This window comes from Talpa europaea (assembly GCF_964194135.1).
Source record: "Talpa europaea genome assembly, chromosome: 6".
Taxonomy (NCBI): Eukaryota; Metazoa; Chordata; class Mammalia; order Eulipotyphla; family Talpidae; genus Talpa; species Talpa europaea.
In genome coordinates, this window is record NC_140072.1 from 45,413,230 (window position 1) to 45,434,646 (window position 21,417).

Consider the following 21,417-nt stretch of genomic DNA (forward strand, 5'->3'; position numbering starts at 1 on the left):
TGTGCCACCAGGGAGGCCCTATTTGTACAGTTTTGTGCTATTACCTTGATTTGTGACGATGCTAGCAGTTTTACCCACGTTTGCTTTTGCATATTCAGCAAGAAAAGTAAATAATGTCTTAAACTATCATGAAGTGATTTTTACTTCAGAGATTCTCTGAAAGGTCCTCAGGGACTTCCCAAGGATGCACTGACCATACTTTGAGAGCTGCAGGCTTCGACCAGTGAATGCCCTCACAGAGCTAAGAATTGGGCAAACTTACCTAAATTGCATGTTGCATCACAGCAGGGGAGAGTGAATAGGATGTTGAGGGCAACTGCAATGCCTGCTATCAGTGACCAAAGTAATGTGCATAAGGAACTAAAGAATTACAAAATTATAGTGGCTTTCCCAGACTTACAACTAATCCAACCTCTTTGCTACTAAGTGTCCTGAAGCTTCTGAGACCAGGTAAGATTTTGAGATCTAGCGGCTGACCCTAATCTATTGTTTGGGGGTCTCAGTCTTAATCCAAAACAACTCAGGATGGCTCCCTAATGGAAGATCAAGTATTGGGTGAGAGATCATGTTGTTGCATAAATGGGTCAATCTCTGTCCCAACCAAAAGCAAGTGGGGTATGAAGTAGTGTGTTCAGGCTATCCTTGACAGCTGTCCTGTTAGACAAGCACAAGAGGCAGTTTCAAACTGACTTTTTCCTTAATGCCCACTTTATACCCACTCTTCCAAGCCAAGGAACTGTTGATCCCCATTGTAGTGATAATGCTATCAGGGCCTGGCTTAATGGATAAGGGGTATCTGGGAGAAAAGGGGACCGGCAGTTGAGTCAAAGACAGAGGTAAAGAATATCTGGTCAAGCTGGCAGTTCTGGGAGGGCTGGTCTCCAAGAAAGAGGATGGTGAAGGTGCAGCACTGTCCTTGCAGCTGTCACTAACCCAGCAGCTGCTCTTTCTAGGCAGTCTTGTTCAACTCACTGGACAGCTTTTCCTTCAATCTTTCAAAATTCTCCAGTATCCTCACCTAAGAATATCCCTAAACCATTTCTGTGGCAAAACCCCCTTGGGAGGTATTGTTATAGGACAGGGAGAGGGGCAGCCCAAACCCCGCAAACCTGCCTATTCTAAATGGGTTCTGCCATCCGCCGCATCAACACAAAACACATGGGACTTTAATGGGAAGGAACTTTAATAAAACTAGGAAACAATACAGGCAAGGCAAAGAGTCTAGTTTCTAAATGAAGCACCCAAAGTTACCCGTCCCCTCGTGGGTAAAACTCCATCCAAATGGGATCGGCCCAGAACAAGGCCCCAAAGCCTGCCACAAGTCTAAAGCGTCTTCCAGTGGGGACCCACAGAAAAGGGTCACAAACAACCAGACAAGCCCGGAAGGAAAAGAGCAAAATCAACATCCAGATAAAAGCTGCCATGGTCACCTCCCCACGGGTCTCACCCACATCTGTGTCACCCAGTCCACGACCAAAAGACAAGTGCAGTTTCTTCACGTGTCTCTAGGCTCCATGCGCCTCCTCCAGGTCTCCTGGCTCCATCCTGCTTCCTTCCTCAGTCTCTTCTGCAGCTTCTCCTCTTCCTGCTCAGCTCCACCCTCCCTTGGGTGGGGCAGGGAACCTCCCCCTTTCCTGGGGACCACCCTGTTACAGTATGAACACAGAGTCCTGCCATCCTTTCTTTCCTAAGATTTTCCTTTTGACCCTTTATTACCCAGATACCACATTTTCCCCAGCATCCCTGACAATACTGGGGAAGAGCACAGACATGTCCAAGTTGCTGAGCAAACCTGCTGTAAAAAAGAGAAAGTCTCTCGGTTTATGTAAATACATTTGGCTCAGTGTCTAGGATCTTCTTTACAAACCCGAACCGGAACCGGTATCACAGGCACTGGACGGAAAAGTTCTATGTCAACCTGAAAGGAAATTCTGAAAGCAGAACCAACTTCAGTGGGAATTCACAGAACAGTCAGCACGTCCTAAGGCACATAAGCGTGGCAGGCGCATAACACACCCTTGATTATGTCAAAGACGTAACATATCAATGCTTTAATTTTTTTTAAATCCTGAATTTGGGGATTCACTAATACTGGTACTTTTAAAAACTGTACGACTTTTCATCTCTAGAATCAAGGGGACTCTGCTGTTACGAATGTGATTGTTCAAAGCGCAGCTTCTGAAACCGATCTTACCATTAAATGCCCTCAATGATTTAGAGTACCTTCTGTTCTTTAGGCATCAATTACTCATCAATAAAAATAGTGGGCAACGATCACTCTCTCTCTCTCTTCTACACGTGGAACCACATAAAGCTGTTCTACAGATCCCCAGGCCCGCCAGGGCTGTCTTCTGCTAGTGTCCAGGGTCCCAGCAACCACCGGCCAGGGTCAGTCTGGGGAAGCAGTGCCGGCGAGTAAAGCCCCTTTCTACCCCCCCCCCCCCAAACCTACAAGCCTTCTGCACTATAAAAGCCATTTAATAACCAGTTTAAATACACCACCACGTAACCAGCACCTTCCACCATGCAACGCCACGCAGAATTGCAGAGCGCAGCGGGCGCCCGGCACCTCCGCTCCGCCCCCCCGGGTGTTTCCAGATGGGGGCGACCGGCTCCTCCGAGCCTCGGGGATGCAGGGGTCGCCCTCTGGGGGCGGGCGGCCGCGGGAGCCTCGCGCGCGGGGATTGGCCTCCCGCGTCCTCGTGACGCCGGGTCCGCCCGCGCCCCGCCTCCGCATCCGCGCGGGGGAGCCGGCGGCCGGGACTGAATGGGCGCGACCCTCGCGCCGGGGGCTGGTGGGGGCTCGGGGCCGGCGCTGGGCGGCCGGCCGGCGCCCCCTCCCTAGCATGCGGACGGCGGCGTCTGGCGGCGCGGAGCGGCGAGCCCTGAAGCTACGAACCGAGGCGGCGGCTGCGGCACCTGCCGGCCGAGGTACGTGGCGCAGCCCCCTCTGCTGCGTAGCCCGGCCACGGGCTGGGGCAGCGGCGGAAAGCAGCCCTGCCCCGCTCCCCCCGCGGCCCCCGCATCGCCTAGCTGCGCGCAGGGTCTGCGCGCCCCGGTGCGTCTGGCTGGGGGCCGGGAGCTGGAAGTCGTGGCCCCGGGCCGCGGGGACGCGGTTGGGGGCGCCGCGGCCCGCGCAAGGGTGGCGGGGGTGGAGAAGCATGAGGAGATCAGGGGTGGCAGGTTCAGCTGCGCTGGGCCTCCCCCCGCCCACGCCCCCAGCTTTCCGCAGCGAGTCGGGGTTAATTCATTGGTGGAAGCTTCGGAGCCATCAGAGCCGTTAACCCATTTCTCCAGGTCGGGATTGGGGGACCCTCTGCAGTGTAACTAGACCCTGCAGAGCTCCCTTTGCACCCAGCGGCAGGGCATGGTGTGTGGTATCTGTGGGTAGAAATTCGCCAGTGACCTTCCTTGCTGCCTGTCTGCGACTAGCCCTGTGGAAGAGACACATTTTGGTGACCTTTTTGCTGCCTTTGAATTGTCGTGTGACTGGGCTTGCATTCACTGTTCGCCTTTAGTGTGTGAGTAAGGCGGGGTTGTTGGGGAGCATTTCCGAGAAGCCCAGCAAATAGAGAAAGGAGGGGTCCTGCCCCTCCCCTGCACAAGTGGGCTGACCTTGGCCTTCATTAATCCTCCTTTGGGGCCCGATCTGCTCTGTAGTGGGATGCTTGACCTGCTGATGGCCCAGGTCCTTTGAGACCCCTGGTGCCATCATTCTGACTGCAAAATGGGCTTTGGAGTGAAGTTAGTGCAAAATCACTAGCTGACTTGAAAGACAAATTTTGTTCCCAAATCCTAATTTGTGTACGCCGTTGGCTTTTGCTTTTTGTTATTAAAATAGGGAATGAAATGGCTTTAGCTGCCGAGTTCAGCTGGTATCTTTGAGTTGTGGGCTGTGCCAAGCATGGTGCTGGTTGTTGGAGTTATGGGGAGGAGGGTGACTTATCTCCTTCCTCTGGTACTTATGTGAGCCTTCTTGGCTTATGATTGCTAATCCTCTTTCACAGAAGGTTGTGTGCCCTAAAACTATGGAAAAGGAATCTATATCTGTTGAGTGACTGTTAAGTGACTCAACAGTCACTTAACAGTCAGAGTCATAGTTTCATTTGTGTAATTTTGAAAACTTGAAGGTGTAGGGAATTTCTATTCATCGAACAGGGGATCACCAGAATATCAACCATTGCTTGGTTAAGAGAGAAGAATGTGAACTGGCAGAGCATTGGAATCCAAGTATCTCCGTATATGAGTGCTGCTTTCTGAGTAGGATGAAATGAACCTTGGATATTCTTGGTTATGATTAGCTGCTATTCTTACTGTAGGCTAGAAAGGAAATGAGTGAGATGGAAAGGCATGAAAGGGTGTACAGAGGAGAATGGGGGGAGGTTTGATAGGGATAAATTCTGAAAATTTGCATTTATGACTACCTGCTTTGAAAATGCTTATCCATTTTGGCACAGACTGCCACATTGTCCTGTGTTTTCGGAAGAGTAGTGAACTGGTAGTGAATTTTAAGGCTATTTTCAAGGCACTATAAAAACCCTTTGTTCTTGGATTTGCCTCCTCCAGTTCTTCACTGCTTTCCTTGCTTGGCTATTTAGCAGCAGTGGAAGTAGGTTGGCTCTTAGGAGGTGATGGACAATGAAAAGAGGCTCCAGGTTCTTCGGCAGAAATCCACCCAGGTGAAGGGACACAGAGAGGAGAGTTTCAGAGCCGGCAGTTCGTGGGAGAAGGGGCAAGGTCTGCCACCCCTACCCTTCTAGCTCTTGAGGAGCCATTTAATCCCATTTGCCTGTGGAGACTGGGAGGATTGAGGTCGCTCCCAGAGGGCACCCTCTGTGTTTTTAGTGGGAATGCTTGGCAGAAATGAAGCAACTGTGAATATATGCACATTAATGATGGTGCAAACTCCCTTACTGCTGAGGAAGGAGAAGCAGAGATTGGATCAGAGTAAGTCACATAAGTTAGCAAAGGCCCCTGAATCATTGGCCTGGAGGGAGGAAGCCATAAATATGGATGGTGACAGACAGGCTCTGGGGGAGACCGCCAGGGCTTAAGTGCACGTGCAGAGGTGGGAGTGGCTGAGATGTATCAGGGAGTGGGGGAAAATGAGGTGAGAGGGCTACAAGGCCATACTAGGCTCTCTTACTTTAATAGCTTTTTTTTTTTTTGTATAGTATACATATTAGAAAACACACCATAAGTGTATTGTTTAACAAATTTTCTAGACTGAACACACCCATGCACTCAGCATTCAGATCAAGAAGCAGATGCTCCCTTTCAATTGTTGTGTCCTCTGGGATCCCCAAACCTGCCTGCTCTAAATAGGTTCTGCCATCTACTGCATCAAGACAAAACATACTGTGGGCCTCCTTGATGGCGCAAGGGGTTAAGCACGGCACTGTGAAGTAATCCACAGCCTCTGTAGCACGAGTTCTATCCCAGGCCTGCCAGGGAGAAACCCACATGACAAAGCAGACCTCTCCTGCTGCTCCCCTCAGCAGTGTGTTTTAGTCAATCTGCCTATTCTGCTCCCCACTCTGTCTCTGGTGAATCCTCTCACACGCACACCGCCCACCCCCTGCATCTCTGGCCTGTATTCCAGCTGTTGTATGCATAAATAAATAAATCTTTAAAAAAAAAAAAAGACAAAACATACTCTAGTGCTTAAGACCTTCAATAGAAAATAACTAATACAATTAGTGTGTAATAAGGAGAAGAAGGAATATAGTTAAACTAGTTTCCAGTTAAACACCCTAAGTTACCCATCCCCTCATGGGTAAATGCCCAGCCAAACAGGGTTGGCACAAAACAGGGTAAGGACACTGAGGCCCAAAATCTTGCCACAGGTCTAAGGCACCTTCTGGTGGGGACCTATAGGAAAAAAGGGCAGAAGGAGCCGGACAAGTCTGAAAGGAGAAGAGAAACATCAAAACCCAAGTCATGATAAAGGCTGTCATTGTCAGTCTCCCCATGGGTCTCATTCACGTCTCTGTCTCTTTCAAGTGTCTCTTTCCATGATCCCCAAGACCCTGGTACAAATTCAAGGCTGAGAAGCAAGTGCAGTTTCTTCACATGTCTCTGTTCCAAGGGCCTCCTCCTAGTCTTCGTGATGCCCACCCTTCCTCCTCGCTGCCCTCTCTACATTCTCCTCTTTGCCCAGCTGCAGCATTCCTTGGGTGGGACAGGGAACATGGAACCTCCCCTTTCTATGGCTAGCACACTGTTAGGTTTGGCATATATAATATATGCATTTCTGATGGCGGTATATGCAGAGGTATGATGGCTGTGTCCTCTGTGTGTGTATACTCAGCATTAGGAGCTGTGAGCACAGCTCTTTGATTCCCGTTTTGGAATAACCATATTGGTAGATGCTCGCTGTTGAGTGCAATGTGACTTTTCACAGAGGAGACTGAGGCAGTTACTAGGCGTCATAGTCAGTTTCTGACTGTAGCCAATATATTCTCGGCAAGTGTAGTCACCTCCGGCATCCCGGCCCCCCCACCCTGTCTGTCTTCCTTGGGTCAGGCAATAGGATGCCAAACTGTGGGGAACACTTTATGTAATGAACGTATAAAGCTTACAAGTAAAACTAAAAATATTAAGGTGCCTGCGAGCACTGTGAGTGAAAGTACCTGAGGCCATGTACTGAGTGTTAAAGACTGATAAAACAGACGGTGCCCGAGGCTAAGCCTGATAAGGATGTATAAAAGGAGTGGATACCTGAAGCAGACTCAGAGCAGTCCTAAAAACTGGGTCTGAGCGTGATCCCTTCCAGCTCCATCTATGTTGCTGCAAATGGCATGAGTTTATCTGTTTTGATTGCTGAGTAATATTCCATTGTGTATATGTACCACATCTTCTTGATCCAGTCATCTATTTTTGGGCGTTTGGGTTGTTTCCAAAGCTTAGCTATTGTAAATAGTGCTGCAATAAACATAGGGGTGCAGGTGTCCTTTTGAATTAATGTTTTTGGGTCCTTTGGGTAGATCCCTCGGAGTGGAATTGCTGAATCATGAAGGGAGTAGGAGCAAACAAGGATGGTGGGAATTTTACGGGGACTATAACCAAGATGAAAATGCATACATTGTACAAAAATGAAAAATGATGTAAAAATATATAAAACAAAACAAACAAACGAACCAAAAAAACTGGCTCTGTGTGAAGGACTTGATGGAGGCTACTCTGCTGCTCTTCCGGAGTCTTACTCATTGTCCCCTTTGGACTCGACTGCTTTTCAGCTGAAATTTCTGCTCGCTCCTCTATTCAGCGCACTGTGAACTGACCTTTGCTCCCTGATTCTGCTTGCTGCTAATCAGAGGCCTGCTCTCTCACAGCGGCATCAGCTCTACATTCTGTGTGATCATCCAGACTGTGGGCCCTCGAGCCCAGAGACTTCCAGACCCGGAGGACTTCCACCTGGGTGGAAGGCCCAGCTAACTGGCTGCTGTCTTCAGTCAGAGGTACTTTGGGAACTTGGGGTTGGCTTGCCTGTATGAACTTAAGTGTGTGTGTGACCAATGTAGGAATAAAACTCTCTTTGAGAGCCGACTTCCGACTAAAGCCCATCAATCATGCTCAGGACACTTTAGCTGACAAACCCCTCTTCTTAGGAAGGAGTTCCTCTGGCCAAACAGTTTTTTATCTCAACTCCCACCCTTCTTGCTTTCTTGCTACAAACTCTCCTGGGACTTCTCCTCCCTAAGCTTTCTTCACATGGTACTTTCTCTACTGTTTCTCTACTTTTAATCTTTCTTGGATTTCTCTACTTAAGAATTCCCCCATGCCAGTGGAAAAGCCCGTTTCTTTTTTAGTATTTTGAGGTCATACAAAACACTTTTGTTCTCCTGTTACAGCATGGCAACACAGCCAGGATTAACTTATTAACTTATAGTTATTAACTTATAGTTCATCAACTCCCGTACCTGTGATTTCTTCCCAAATTTCCCTGTAGTTTTTAATATGTGGGATTATAGGACCTCCCCCGGAGGGATAGCAGGTTGAGCGCAGCACTGTGAAGCTGTCCGCAGCCTCTGCAGCGTGGGATTGATTCCCGGCCGGCCAGGGAGATTCCCACATGGCACAGCAGACCTCTCGTGTCTCACCCACTGCTCCCCTCAGCAGTGCTTTCGGTCCTTCTGCCTGTTCTGTTTCCCCACTCTGTCTCTGGTGAATCCTCTCACCCTCCTGCACCTCTGGCCTGTACCCCAGCTATTGTATAAATAAAATAAATCTTTTTAAAAAAATCTGGGATTATAATACTTGAGTATTATATGGTAGGTTTTATTGAAGGAAGAAAATGATAAGAATAACAAATGAACTAAAAAAAGGTCTAATGTGATGAAATATTAATTCTGTCTTTTGAACGTGAAGGCTGTTTTTAAGAGTTTATCTGTATTGAGTTCAGAGCAAGGACAGTTTCTGTGCTGCTTGTGGAGTGATCCTTCTTCCGTGACTCTCTGGTCTCCTCAGCTTCTGCTTTTTCATCACCTTGTCTTGGTCTTCACCTCCTTTCTGCTTTTCACAAACATCTTGTTCTCATTTCTTTTTTTTTTTAAATATTTATTTATTTATTTATACAAGTACTGGATACAGTCAGAAGCGCGGGAGGGTGAGAGAATTCACCAGAGCCAGAGCGGGGAGCAGAGCAGGCAGAAGGACCGAAGTACACTGCTGAGGGGAGCAGCGGGCGGCAGGAGAGGTCTGCGCACCATGTGGGACCCTCCTCTGGTGGCCGGGGAGCAGCTGGGGATCGAACCGGCGCCGCAGAGGCCGCGGGCAGCTTCGCAAGCCAGCGCTCAACCGCTGCGCCACCGGGGAGGCCCTTGTTCTCATTTCTTATCTAGATTCTAGCAGCGAGAGAGGAGGACAGAGTGGTTTGTTAATAGGGCTGCCAGGACTCTCCTTTCTTGGCTTGTCAGTTTTTTAGTCATTCCTTAGTCATCCAGGACTTGGTTGCAGGTGCAGGCTACTTGCTTATTGTTCCTCTAAACCAGCACCGTCCAATGTAAATATCCCCTGAGCCACACACGTAGTTCTAAATTTTCTAGTAGCTATATTTTAAAAATTAAGAAGAAAGAGGTGGATCAAAATTTCAACTGACTAGGAAAATATTCCAAATTCGTATGTACTTAATAATTCAGTTTCAAACAACATAAGCAATAATGGAATGACCGATAAAGGTAATAAGTCTGCCAATATAGTAAGATATTTTAGCATACTTATATCAGTAACTTTTACAACAAGCTTACTGAAAACCAGTTAGGGATTATTCAAACAAACAAGTAAAAGTTCATCATCTACTGATATAGAAAACATAGTCCAAACAAGTAATTTATAAAAATTGACCATAGGTCATAAAATAAGTCCTAACATTTAAAATAATCAGTATCATACAACCCAGGTTCTTCAAATACAATGGAACTACATTGTATCAATATCAATTTTAAAACATAATTGAAGGTTTGAACTTGAACATATTTATATTTGAAAGACAAAGAAGTGATAATGAAAATATATATGAAAACTTAAAGAATGAATTGTATACTTTAAAAAAATTGTGGAATGCAACAAAATCAGTATTTAGAGGGAGGTAAACAGTCTTAATTGTTTGTATTAGTAAGAGGGCAAAAATAAATGAGCTGATCAGCCAAATGAAGAAGTTAGGAACATAATTACATAATTTTGTACTTAAAATAGATTGAAGGGGGCCTCCCTGGTGGTACAAGGGGTTAAGCATAGCACTGTGAAGCTAACCACAGCCTCTGCAGCACAGGTTCAATCCCCTGGTGGCCAGGGAGCTGACCCACATGGCATAGCAGATACCTCCTGTCTTGCTTGCTGCTCCCCTCAATAGTATATTTCAGTAGATCTGCCTGTTCTGTTCCCCACTGTCTCTGGTGAATCCTCTCACTCCCCACACCTTTGGCCTGTACCCCAGTTCTTGTGTGCATAAATAAATCTTTAAAAAAATAGATTGAAGGAATTAGGGGGAAATTTTTTTTAAATCAAGTAAGATTAATTTTAGTAATATATTTTAGTTAACCCAATATGTCCACTATGTATGGAAATTAATATAAAGATGTTTGATGGGCTGTTTCACAGTTTTCTTAGCCTGTATGTTAATACTTAGATCACATCTCCATTTGGTCTGGCCACATTTCAAATATTCATCATCCATGTGCTCTTGACCTTAGCCTGTGAATGTTGGGCTGATTTGTCTTGATAAAAGGGGCAGTCAGAGCTAACCTTGGTGGGGTTCATTTATCTGCCAGTAGAACCAGGATCATGAGATTTAGCAGTGGTTTATGGTTTGCAAAGAGAGAATGGGCTTTTCATGAAAATCTTGGTACTTAACCTCCTGCTCATGAACCCACATGCTACAAATCGTAGATAGGACAGGAAAAAGGTGACTCACCTCATCCTCACCTGTTCTAGACATGTTCTGTGTTATCTACTTTAATTTTTACAATAGCCACATAAGTTGGTACCATTATCATCCCCATTTTACAAATGAGGATACTGAGGCTGCAGAGAAATTGAGAAACTCAGAAACTCTGGGAGCAGAGCTAGGATTCACACTTAGACAGTCTGGCCTGGAAGGGGCGGCTATGGCAAACGCATCCCTGTGTTTGTGATGTGTATTTCGTTCCACCCTCCCCTCAGAATGACTCCTGTGGACATTTTTGATTGTGCAGAGTACTGAGTGACTGTTTCCTGGCTCAGGGTTGGGATTGCCATGCCCACTGCCTTGGTTCTCCTGGGTTACCCCGCAGCCTCCTCCTAACTGGTCTTTTTTTTTTTTTTTAAAGATTTATTTATTTATGCATATAAGAACTGGGGTACAGGCCAGAGGCATGGGGGCGGGGGGGGGGAGGATCCAGCGGAGACAGAGTGAGGAACAGAACAGGCAGACTGACTGAAATACACTGCTGAGGGGAGTAGAGAGCAAGTAAGGAGAGGTCTGCTGCGCCATGTGGGTTGCTCCGTAGTCGGGGATCGAACTGGTGCTGCAGTGGCTGTGGATTGCTTCATAGGTTGTGTTTTAACCCTTTGCGCCACCAGGGAGCCCTCCTCTTAATTGGTCTTTGCGCCAGGAGGGAGGCCCTCCTCCTAACTGGTCTTGGCCTCACAAAAGGGCTTCCCCATTACCAGTTCAGCCTCTCTCCAAAATCCAATTCTGATTTCACCCTCACTCCAAATTCTTCCTTTATTCTTAGGATAAAATTCCAAACCTCCCTGGCACGGCCTGCTTCCTTCTTGCTCCTCTCTCTTTGTATTGTTCCCTTCTGGCTGGACCTGGTGCCTCCTCTCCCTGCTCTGGCTGCACCTGTCTCCTTCCCCACCCTCACCAATCCTTATTTGTTCCTTTGATGTGTGTGTGGGTGGGGTGCTGCCTTTTCCAAGACTCTTTCCAGATACACCTCAAATCTAAAATAACCTGTAATACACTGTTCTTATGTCCTGTATAGATAAAAGGAAACACTACAAAAATTATTACAGTTGACACTTGAACAACTTGGAGGGAGGTGGGGCACTGACCTCCATGCAGTTTAAAATCCACATGTGACTCTTTTTAGTGGAGAGACTGAAATCCAGTGGCCTGATGGTGGTCCTCACCTGCACACTTAAAAGGGACTTAAAATGAGACTCACTTACAGGTACAAACAAATAGGTTAATAAAGAGAACCTCCCCGATGGTGCAGCGGGTTGAGCACAGAACGGTGAAGTTGTTCGCAGCCTCTGCAGTGTGGGTTTGATTCCCGACTGGCCAGGGAGATACCCACATGACGCAGCACACCTCTTCTATCTCACCCACTGCTCCCCTCAGCAGTGCCTTCGGTCCTTCTGCTGTTCTGCTCCCCACTCTGTCTCTGCTGAATCCTCTCACCTTCTCGCGCCTCTGACCTGTACACCAGCTCTTGTATAAATTAATAAATCTTTTTTTTAAAAAAGGTTAGTAAAGTGTTTATTTACAAAAAGGAAAAATGAAAAAAAAAAACTCAGGAAAAAAGGGAGATAAATTGGTGAATGTGTCCAACCTATTCTGCTGAGCTGGAACCCCAATAGCATGCTGGAAACCGGCAAAAAACCAAGGACCCCCAAGGCTCCCGTGTCTGGTTATATACCAAACCTGGCTGCTTTACTCCACCCTCAGTTCAGAGCAATCCTCCCTTTGGTGGTGAAAACATGATGGGATTTGTAGTCCTTGGTGTCTTGGATCTTTTTGTTCTGGGGTGTTTTTGGACTTCATTCAGGACATCCTTTCCCCACGACACAACTGCTGGTGCAGAGATTATTCACACGATTAATGTCACAAGATAGTTTTTGCAGGGCTTTAAGTTAAGCAGATATTTGTAGCCCTTGAGCTCACAGCAATAGCAGCACACTTACTTTTATGCGGTTATGATTTAAGGCTGCATCTTTGTTTTTTTACATTTCTCCTGATTATGAATAGCACCACATATGGCTATAATGGTGTGCATGCAAGATTTGATAAAATTTATCTTTTGAGATAGATTCATACATATTTTATATAGTAAATGATAGACTCATGCACATCTACTTTATGCATTCATAACATACCTAAAATTTCCTTTTTTTGATGCAAGATTTCTAGGCTATGTACTTCCTCTGGGAGTTTTTTCAAATTCTTGAAAATCTCAAAAACATCATAGAAAAAAAATTATGTATGGACCTGCGTAGTCATTGCCAGTACATCTACTTGTCTATGTTTTTTGTTTGTTTGTTTTTTAATGAGAATATGAGATTTTTGAAGAAGGCTGTATCCCTGTTACTTGTTGCTGGACCCTGGCAAATGCTCCATGCTTGGGAAAAAGCCCATTGTATGAATGACAGTATACCTGTTTGGGAAGCTGCCCAGCTGGTGGTTTCTCCAATTTGGGGAGCAAAGAGTAAAAGGGATGTGTGACTAGGTGTAAAAGGAAATCATGTTGTAGGGTAAGATAAAGAAGTATTAGGCTTTTCTGCCCTCCCGCCATTAGGTCCTGAATACATGCCTGATGACGGGCACCTGGAGCGAGGTGTGGGCATGCGTAAGTGGGTACACCTGGGCTGAGAGACTGGACTTACAAGGGCGGCGTCACGGGGACGCCAGCAGAAGCAGAAGAACGAACGAGAAGCAGAGAGAAGAGAAGCAGAGACCACCAGAGATCGCCGGAGAGCCCAGACAGAGTGAAGACTTGCTGGGGGCTGGGAGACCTGCCAGCCTCCCCGCCCCCTGGCCCCGCTGCCTGCTGTGTACCTGGTAAATCCAAATAAAAGCCTGCAAAGCCACTGAGGGCTCCAGGACACTCCTCCTTCACCCTGTCTGCATAGAAACATAGAGATCCTGCTCCATGTCCTCCTGCCGTTACACATGTGTTTTAACCATGCCCCTTAAGAGCTAAATGCATATATTTTGTGGTAGGAATTCAAACATGTTTAGCTTGGTCTAAGTGTAAAGTTGTCCAAACAAAACTTCCTTTTGTCTCTTTTTATGACTGCTCCCTCTCCTTCAGTCTCTATTCTGCCAGGACCTGGTCTGCTTCCAGATTGTTTCCAGTCTTGTCCTTCAGTTCCTCTTCCAGGGCCATTAGCATTTTCTGGCTTGGGGTTTCATATGACTGGTCAGCTCTGTTCCTATAGGACAGATGGGATTATTGAACACCAGATTATTGCATATGTTACCCGGCGAGTTTCTACCTTCTCTCTTCTATCCACCCAGCTAGCTGCTTCTGAGTGATATTTCTAAGGTTCTGTTTGGTGATTTACTGCGTATTCCAAAATCTTAGGAACGCTTCCTCTCACTTTTTCATTTTGGGGTGGGATCTTGGTTATTTTCAAGTTTGTACACACTCTTTCCCATCACCTTATTCTCTGTTTCCCATTATACTCAAATTGAGGAGGAGGTCCCCATGTTGGAGCCTGTTTGTATTGGATCTCAGTGTTGCTCGAGTTAACTGTTCATTCAAAGACTTCCACTTTCTCCTATTAAGTATTGTTTATTCACCCTAACTACTGTTATTTCCTTAAATTAAGAGAGATATCTTCCAACTAAAAAGTAACTTTTAGATTTTGCCTTATTTGCAGCATCCAGCATCTCCTGTAGTATATTATATTTTAGAACTACAATGCATGTACTATTTCTGTCACAAGGGCCCACCTCGGGAGCAATATTAACTAAGGTGTTTAGTTAGAGTTTGAAGGGTCGCAAAGGGAAGAGGCAATTCTTTGGAGAATTCCTCAATTTACACCACTGTTGCATCTTGATGCCTCTGTTCTCTTCTCTTTGAGGAGTCCTCCCACCTCTGCCCTTGAGTCATCTCAGAGTGGTAGCAGCATGCAGAGCCTCCTAGTCAAGCACGCTCTTTTTTTTTGCCTGTTAGCACCTGAATTTGTTGTGCAGGCCAGCACTCATGGCTGGGTGCTGTAAGAAAGGCCCCTGCCAACTGAGTCACCAAGTTGTATGGCATCTTCCTCCCTCATGTCTCTTGGTCAGCATCCTTCTTGCTGTCCCTGCTCTGCCCCCCTCCATCACCCTTGGCTGTGGTGATCTTAATGGCCACTTGACTTTTCTCTCCCTTGAAGCCTAAGGAGCCAATCCACACCTCTTAACTTCCCATTTGGAGGGCCGGGTTCCTTCTTAGCTGCATCCTCTACCACTGTCCCTGCGGCCCTGTGATCTGGCCTGAGCCTGCCTCTCTGGATATTGTGGCATGTCCTTCCTTCATCTGGAATGCCTGCATTTCCTGTCTGTCTCTGCAGTCCTCAAGGACCCATTTACACATGTCTCCTCAGGAAAGCCGCCCTGATTTCCTGATGGAGCTGGTGGTTCTTTGCCTGGGGCACTCCAGGCATCCGGCCACTTCTCCAGAATACCACAGTTTATGTGGTATCCCTGACTGGATTATTCATTTAAAAAGGAAAGGGGCTGTGGCTTATTTATATTCCCAGCATCCGGCATATAAAAGGTGTTTATTAAATGTTTATTTAAAGGATTTCTAGGTGAACATCACAAATTATATACCACTACAGACCACCCTTCTCAACTGGGATTCTGTAAGAGAATTAAGGCCATTCTCTAAGGCAACCACTGAATGTTATGAATTAACTTCTCTCCTATACTTCTGGAATGATTCTAGCTACAGACTGTCCTTATAAGAACTGAGAAAGTAGACATTCACATCCTTTTCTGTGGGGCTTAATTCTCCAGTGCAACCGAGCTTGAAGAAGGATGGTATAGACACTATAATCTCAACCCTGATAAATATACATATGAAGAAAAAAGAGGCCAGTCGCTAAAGATCGGAATGTTAGCAGCTGTCACTGGGTTTATAGTATAACATCCAGCATGTTTAGCCAATATAACAGCCCAGTGTGCTTTCTGATTTTATATATTTCTGAACTTTCTAATTTTGTGGTAATGAAGTTTTAAAAATGCTTCTTGTGTAAGTCAAATAGGAATTCCTAAACTGAGTTGTGCCTCATTATAAAGCAGTAGAGAATTGTAGGCTTTGTTTTGTTAGCTTTGTTTTTACTTTCAATTATTTTTTAATAATTAATTATTTGTATATATTTTGCATCAGGTGTAGTCCCCATAAAATTTCCACCAATTCACCCGTGGGCCATCTCCATAGTCCCTTGAGCTCATCCCACCCTCTCCTGCCGAGTGTCTCTGATTTATAGTTGTCTGATTATTTTTGTTTAGTTTTGTATACTAGTCAGCAAAAAAGAGGAGATAATCTAATGCCATTTGCAGCAACATGGATGTTTTTGAATATGCTCCCTGCACCTTGCCACATGGAATCTCCCAGATGAGCCCTTCCGTGTTGCCCCCGGAGAATCAGGCCTCAGTGTGAGGACAACTCCAGCCATCAGCCCTTGGAACTTCGGTGTCAGTTCTTGGATGTGTTTAACAGGACACCTTGTCACTTCAAGCACTGGGTTTCTAGCAGTCATGGCTCACCACGAGACAAACTAGCATACTCATGGATATTCTTAAAAGCAAATGAAGAGGGTTTTTTTTTATTTATTTATTTTTTAACAGCTAAGCGGGAACATGAGCTGTGGGTATATGAATTACATCTGCTAGAGGAGTCGCACATGTTAATTTTTGCTCATCAGCTATTCATTCAACATGCGCTCGTTTTTCCCCTGAAGTGTGACCTTGTTTGGCCTCACACAAATTTTTTTTTTTTTTAAAGATTTATCTATTTATACAAGCACTGGGCACAGTCAGAAGCATGGGAGGGTGAGAGAATTCACCAGAGCTAGAGCGGGGCACAGAACAGGCAGACTGACGAAATACACTGCTGAGGTGAGCAGGGGGCACGGCAGGAGAGGTCTGCCGCACCATGTGGGACCCTCGCCGGCGGCCAGGGATCGAACTGGCGCTGCAGAGGCTGCGGGCAGCTTCGCAGCCCAGCGCTCAACTGCTGTGCCACCAGGGGAGGCCCCTCACAAAATTTTATACTGGGAAGAATCCACCAGTGGGTGCCGAAACAAGTACCTTTAAGGAGGAGCATGGTATTTACTTGGCCTCTAAATACCTCCCATCAAGTACCTTATTAACTACAAAGAAGAACTAGAAACTTGACAGTGGAGAGCCTGCCTTACCCCCTGTCACCAAGCAATGGAACTTAATTAACTTCACACTCTTGGGACAGAGTCACATCATGTGCCTCCTGAGAATGCACAGCATCCCTTCTGTGGTATTTCTGCAAAAACTATAACTTGAATCTAATCATGAAGAAACAGACAAACCTGAATTGAGGAACATTCTACAAAATAATTGATACATGCTTTTCAAAAATGCCAAGGTCAGAAAAGATAAAGGAGCTGCCCCAGATGAAAGGAGGCACAAAGTAATGGGTGCTGAATGCCACATGTGGCCAGGGACATGTAGGCTGGTTTTGCTTAAAGGTCTTTGGGCCTGCTAAAAAAATTTGTATAAGGTCTGAGATTAGCTAACAATATTGAAGCAGCCTTTCCTGGTTTTTATCATGATGCTGTGTCTATGTAAGGCAATGTCTTTATTTTTAGGAAATACTGAAATATTTGGGACAAAGTATCATGTCTTCAATTTACTTTCAAGTGGTTAAAAAAGCAATATGTGTATTGAGTGACAGAGCAAATGTGGTAGAATGTTAAAAATGGAGGCGTCTGGGGAAGAGGATATAGGAATTCTTTGTCCTGTTCCTGTAATCTTTCTGGAAATGTGAGGTTATTATAAAAAATAAAGACTCAGAAGCCTCTGTGTCATGGTGCGGTGGTCCTGGTGGGGCTGCTCAGTGCCTGCCCTTTCCATGGTTGATGCCGAAGTCATTTCCCACAGCACTGAGCTCTCTTGGGAGCTTGTTTTGCTTCCTCTGGCATCAGCAGGAAAAAGGGTGGAAGACCACTAATAACATGCTTCACCTGACAGGAAGATTTCTTTCCCCAACTGCCTGTTGCTGCTGCTGCTGCTCCAGATTTCCTTCCTTCCTCAGAAGTCTGGTGAGTCAGCTGTGATCCACATGTGAACCTGGCCCAGGCTGGACCTGCAGCCGTCTCGTGAAAGAGGCTTCCAGGCAGAATGTACCTTTGAAAATGCTTTTCAGTGCAGCTGAGAGTGTTAATGCATTCGCTGTTCAAAACAAATCTGTCCTGCCTGGACAGAATCTCAGACCCAGACTGTATGTCTTGCAGAAATTCTTCCTTTACGATGTTCTGCATGAGGAGGGGTTATTTTCTAGTCCCTACTTGTTTTCTTTAGTCCAGGGCAGCCTTCTACCCTCTGACTGGACTCTCCTGTGACAGAGGCAGCTCTTGGACTCAGAAGAGAGCTCTAAATTGGGGCCAAGGCCTCCCTGGTGGTACAAGGGGTTAAGACGCAACCTATGAAGCTGTCCGCAGCCTCTGTAGCATGAATTCGATCCCAGGCCGGCCAAAGAGCAACCCACATGGCGCAGCAGACCTCTCGTGACTCACCCTCTTCTCCCCTCAGCAGTGTACTTTGGTCAGTCAGCATGTTCTGCTCTGTTTCTGGTGAATCCTCTCACCCTCTGCACTTCTGGCCTGTATCCCAGCTCTTGTATCCATAAACAAATAAATCTTAAAAAAAAAAATTTGGGCCAGAGGTTGGTTTGTGGGTGGGTCTGCTTATCAGGATCTGCAAAGAGGACACTCCCCAGCCCTTCTCTGGGAAGAACAGTGGTGACAGTGGTGACCTTCTCTTCCCTCTTCCTATCTTCCCGCCTCTCAGAATTTCTTATCTTCTGAGTAATATTCCATTGTGTATATGTACCACATCTTCTTGATCCAGTCATCTATTTTTGGGCATTTGGGTTGTTTCCATAGCTTAGCTATTGTAAACAGTGCTGCTATAAACATAGGCGTACGGGTGCCCTTTGGAATTACTGTTTCTTTGTCATATGGGTAAGTACCTAGGAGTGGATTACACAGTAATCAAAAAAGATCAACACATGCAGTTTGCAGCAACATGGATGGAGCTGGAAGGGATCATGCTCAGCGAAATAAGTCAGAAAGAAAAAGAAAAAATACCGGATGGTCTCATTCATAGCAGGAATTTAGTGCTAGACACTGAGGTAGATTTTGAAGGTAGAGTGGTGAACAAATCCACAATTCCTTCTCTAAGAATCTTGTATTTTAATGGGGAGATGAGACTATAGGCAAATATATATCAGTAGTAAGGAGTGCTGTGGAGTAAAGCAGGATAGTGATGGCTGTGGTTTCGGAGTGGGAATGCCTGTTTAGAGAGGTGACCATAGAAGGTGACTCTTGAACAAAGACCAGGACAAAGCTGCTGAAGGAAAGAACCATCTGGAGAAAAGGCAGAGAGAAGGCTGTGGAGACCCTGAGATGTGTGGGACTGTAGGGAACAGTTGGGAGCCATGACTGGAGGAGCAAGTAAGAAACGGGGTGGGGAGGGCTCTGGATTGGACTCTGCAGGAATCAGGAGTTGCTGCCCTAATTGTCACTTAGTAAAATCTCGGTGAAATACATCATTAGTAGTCCAGCATGTTCTAGTTTTGGAGAATGTTTTATGTTTTGGGAGGGCTCAGAATTAATTGCCTTAACATTTAAACATGCAAAAAGCAGATCATCGATGGATAATATTGCTGTTTTCTTGACATTGGAGGAACACCAATTGGTTAGAAGTAAATTAAAAAGCATACCTCAGAATCACTGAAGTGCTTTTGTCTTGGCAGTGGTCAAATTAGTAGGATGTAGACCGGACATTTGCAGAACAACATTGTTATTTTTCTTTGTGGAAGATGGGTCCTCATAACTGTGCATGCTTTGTAGGAATCTGAAAATCTTTAGGACAAAATCTGTTGTTCATTCAACAAAATCTGCTATTCAACAAGCTGTGAGAAGCTTGTTGGAGAGCAGGGTACCTCAAATTGCTGCACCCACATAAGTTGGGGAAACTTGCTTAAAATACACATTTGACATCTTCACCTGTTCCTACCAGATGGCAAATTCTGGGGATGAAGTCTGGGTATCTGCACCTTACAGCCTCGTCTGTGGCTCTGTGTGTGGTCAGGTTGGATAATCACTGGCTGGGACAGCATGGAGGCATTGATCACTTCAGTGGTACAAATGCTGCAAGATCCTGGCAGCTGGTTGGGCATGGTCTCAGCACCAGTACCCTCACCAGCACTCTGCTCAGATCAGAGGTGAAGCTGCGCACGGCTCAAAGATAAACAAGACACTGCCTACCCAGCAGGCATAGAAAAGTAAGATACAGTGAGGGTCTCCCCTGGTTCATGGACCTAGGAATGAGCACTGTCTCCCCTGACCCCTCCCAACCCCCTCGTGAACTTGGCCCTGGCAGGTATTGATGTGGTATTGGTGCTCAACCCTGACCCAGGCATGACAGGCCTGCACCCCACCCATCTCTAGGCTTCTGTACATTGTGCGGGTGAGAACATGACCGCCTGTCTTGATGAAGCAAGATTTCCTGCAGTCATGCAGCCCAAGCAGAACATAGATAAAATATTAGAAACTGAAACGTAAGTATCATCAATTTTCAACCCACAGTCCTTGATGTTCAGTTTTTGCATTAAGTTTAATTACCCTCAATACTTTAAGGCGGTATTGAATTTGATTATATGTAATGACTATCCCAGTGTGGAAAGACAGGTGATTTTATAGTTTGCAATGTCTGGAGATCTTCTTGATTTTCACAACTGGGAGGGAGAGGGAAGTCCAGAGATGCCAGTGGCACCTGGTGGGTAGAGGCTAAGGATGCCACTAAATGCCCCACTATGCGCAGGACCACCCTCTACAACAAAGAATTACCCACTTCAAAATATCAGTCTTGCCAAGGTGGAGAAGCCCCGCTAAAGGCCAGTGAAGTAACTCTAATCTGTATTATGTTAGGATTCTGAGTTTTCATATAAAAAGAGTTCCACAGCTGAAACTAGTTTGAAATTCATGACCTAGCTGGTGCAAGGATGGCAGGTCGGCTTGGGTGGAGACGGGAAGATATGTCAACTTCTGAAATCAGTAACACAAAAATAACATGTCTCTGAGGGAAGGCCCCAGACTCAGCAATTCCCTGTCCAGATTCCCCTTCCTGTTAGGTGCTGGTAGAAGAAAATTTCCTTTACTTACATACACCCTGTTTCCTGGCTTCTATGCTGTAGAGCAAGGAAGAACACAGTGCAGGATCTCTATGACCCGAGCAGACGGGTAAAGGAGGAGAATCCTGGATCCCTCGGTGACTTTTTCAGGCTTTTATTGAGTTTACCAGGTACACGGCAGGCAGGGGTGTAGAGGGGGAGAAGAGGCATGGAGCACGATGCTGGCTGGTCTCCTACTCCCCGGCGAATCTTCACTCTTCCTGGGCTCTCTGGTGTACTCGTGGTTTCTGCTTCTCCGCTGGTTCTCCTTCTCTTGCTTGTTCCCTTTCTTCTGGTCTGTTCCATTCCCTGTGATGCCGCCCTTATAAGCCCAGTGTCAGCCCAGGTGAATCCCACACCTCACTCCTGGTGCCCACCATCAGGCATGCATTCAGGACCGCAGGGATCCATTATCAATCCTAATGGTGAGCGGGCAGAAAAGCCTGACAATCATTTACCCTGCATCTGCTCAGCCATTGTGCCAGCCCTGGTCTGCTTGTCCCTGGACTTTTTGGTCTGTGAGAAAAAGAAATCCCAGTTGTTAAAAACCCTAACACCGAGGTTTCTGTACACGCAGTCAAGCACAACCCCCGCCACATCTGATCTACATCACTTAGATCTGTAAAACTGTCAGGTTCGCAGCTGCTCTGAAAGCCCTTCCTTTCCATCTGGCTGCCCCACCTTGCTTGAGGCTCTCGATCTGGATCGGAGCAAGGTGGTGGCGCCTCATCAGGTTATCCCCTCAGGCCACCTCCCTTCCCCCAGTTCCTGCTATTTTCCTAGTGATTTT

The 21,417-nt window shown here is 46.2% G+C and overlaps 1 protein-coding gene across 2 annotated transcripts in view; it reads left to right on the forward strand.

Moving 5' to 3' along the window:
* Positions 1-2,846: 2,846 nt before the first annotated feature.
* The window catches only part of ST3GAL5 (ST3 beta-galactoside alpha-2,3-sialyltransferase 5), a gene marked incomplete at both ends in the record, with an annotated part of 43,832 nt that continues 25,261 nt past the window's right edge, over positions 2,847-21,417 (forward strand). For both annotated transcript variants that reach the window (XM_084235340.1, XM_084235341.1), the window contains one exon: positions 2,847-2,931. In XM_084235340.1, the coding sequence (XP_084091466.1) occupies positions 2,847-2,931 (85 nt within the window). The remainder of the gene's footprint in view (positions 2,932-21,417) is intronic.